This window comes from Gracilinanus agilis, unplaced genomic scaffold, assembly GCF_016433145.1.
Source record: "Gracilinanus agilis isolate LMUSP501 unplaced genomic scaffold, AgileGrace unplaced_scaffold57729, whole genome shotgun sequence".
NCBI lineage: Eukaryota > Metazoa > Chordata > Mammalia > Didelphimorphia > Didelphidae > Gracilinanus > Gracilinanus agilis.
Window position 1 is genome coordinate 1,109 of NW_025393275.1, and position 1,832 is coordinate 2,940.

At 55.9% G+C, this 1,832-nt stretch overlaps 1 gene segment (V, D, J or C); it reads left to right on the forward strand.

Annotated features, from left to right (window-relative positions):
• Nucleotides 1–909: 909 nt before the first annotated feature.
• On the forward strand, nucleotides 910–1,414 carry LOC123256300. The segment is given in 2 exon segments: nucleotides 910–955; nucleotides 1,083–1,414. Coding segments are annotated over 2 exon segments (378 nt in total).
• Nucleotides 1,415–1,832: the final 418 nt, after the last annotated feature.

The following is a 1,832-nucleotide window of genomic DNA, read 5'->3' on the forward strand; positions in this document are numbered from 1 at the left end:
GCAGCCTGGGACATAGCAGAGGATCTAATCGATGCTTCAAAGGTTCATTGATTGGCTGAACATCAGACACCCTGTGACCTCTGAGAGGGTGTTTGGGGAGGGAGTCAAGAAGGCCTGGAAGCTCAGCATAGCTGGGCCTGGGGAGCTCCATGAAGATGGGAGACAGGATGGACTGGCCTTGCCCAAAGAACAGAGTTTCCTATAGGCCCAGGAACGCCACCAGGCTGGGATGGAGGACCGACAGGGACTGGACTCTGGGAAGGCTCTATGTCTCGGGGAAGAAGAACCTTTGCCCAAGGAGAGGTCACAATCTTTAGCCCTGTAACCCAGGCCTGGATCAGTGCCTCTTAGCAGAGTACAGTCAGTGCAGGAGCCCAGGCCATGAAAGGGGCTGAGTGCAGGTGCAGCTCTGGGTGTTTCAGGTTGTGGCTCAAGGGAGGCTCCACCTTTGGGTGGGATGAACAGAAGAGGCAGCAGGGACCTTCCTCTGCCTGGGAGGTCCTGAAGTCTGCCTCCTTGTGAGATGGATGTAGGTCCTGTAGCCAGCAGGGGACGCTGTGGTGCTGGTCCTGGGCAAGCAGTGAGGGTCTGGGGGCCCTGGAGGTGTCAATGGATGAGCCCAGCTGGCTGTGCCTGTGGATGCTCTGAGCCCTCTTATCACTGCTGGGTGATGTCTCAGCTGTGCTGGGCCAAGTTACCGCAAGGAGGCCCCCCTGCTTGAAGGGCTGCCCCCCTGGGACCTGGGACCCCAAAAGAGGATGCAGGTGTGGTCTAGAGGAGGCTGGACCAGGCCCAGATTTGCATCAATCCCCACGTGCCCTGCAGCCACCATCACATGGTAACCAGCAGAGGATAAGAGGGAGCTGAGAGTGGCCAGGCTCAGCTGTGAGCTCTTGGGGTCCTCTCACAATGGCTTGGCCTCTTGTTCACCTCCTCCTGCTCACCTTCTGCTCAGGTCAGCACTGCTCCCAGAGCTCCCCTTGCCGCCTCCTCCATCCCTGTTCTTGCCTCTCAGGAGGATCTCAAAGTACCTTCTAGCTTTCTACTTTTTCAGGGTCATTAATGAGTTTCTCTGTTTGCAGGCTCCCTCTCCCAGCCTATGGTGACTCAGCCTCCCTCTGTCTCTGCGTCCCCGGGGAGCACAGCCAGACTCTCCTGCATCCTGAGCAGTGCTAGCAGTGGTTATACTGTTGGTTGGCACCAGCAGAGCCCAGGAAAAGCCCCTCGATATCTCCTGTGTGTCAGCAGCAGTGGAAGTGTAGGAAAGGCCGATGGGCTCCCTGAGCGCTTCTCTGGCTCTGGCTCTGGGGCCAATAGAGTCCTGTCCATCAGCAACGTCCAGCCTGAGGATGAAGCCGATTATTACTGTCAAGGATTTTATAGCAGTGGTGGTGGTTATCCTAATACACAGTGATGCATTCAGTGAAGAAGTCAGACAAAAACCTCCCCTGCCAGCCCAGCTGCACCTTCATGCCTGGCCCGAGGCTTACCCACATCGTCAACTGCCAGAGCCTGCCAGGGCTCACTTTATATCTCTGTCTCTGTCTCTTTCTCTGTCTCTGTCTCTGTCTATCTGTCTCTCTTTATCTCTCTTCTAGACCAGGCAGTTCCATGAGGTACTTGAGGTCACAGTTCCATAAAGTGACAGAAATGGACCCCGGTTAGCCATAAAGAGGAGCAGAGTGGACTCCGGTGGCTGACAGTCCCCATGTGCACAGCCCTGTGGATGACCACCCACAGCTCCACCCAGCCTTGTCCTGGGTCCCCTGAGCTCAGCCTGAGACCTAAAAAAACTAAGTGAAGAATAGTAAGCTTCAGTCTGCAGTGAGACT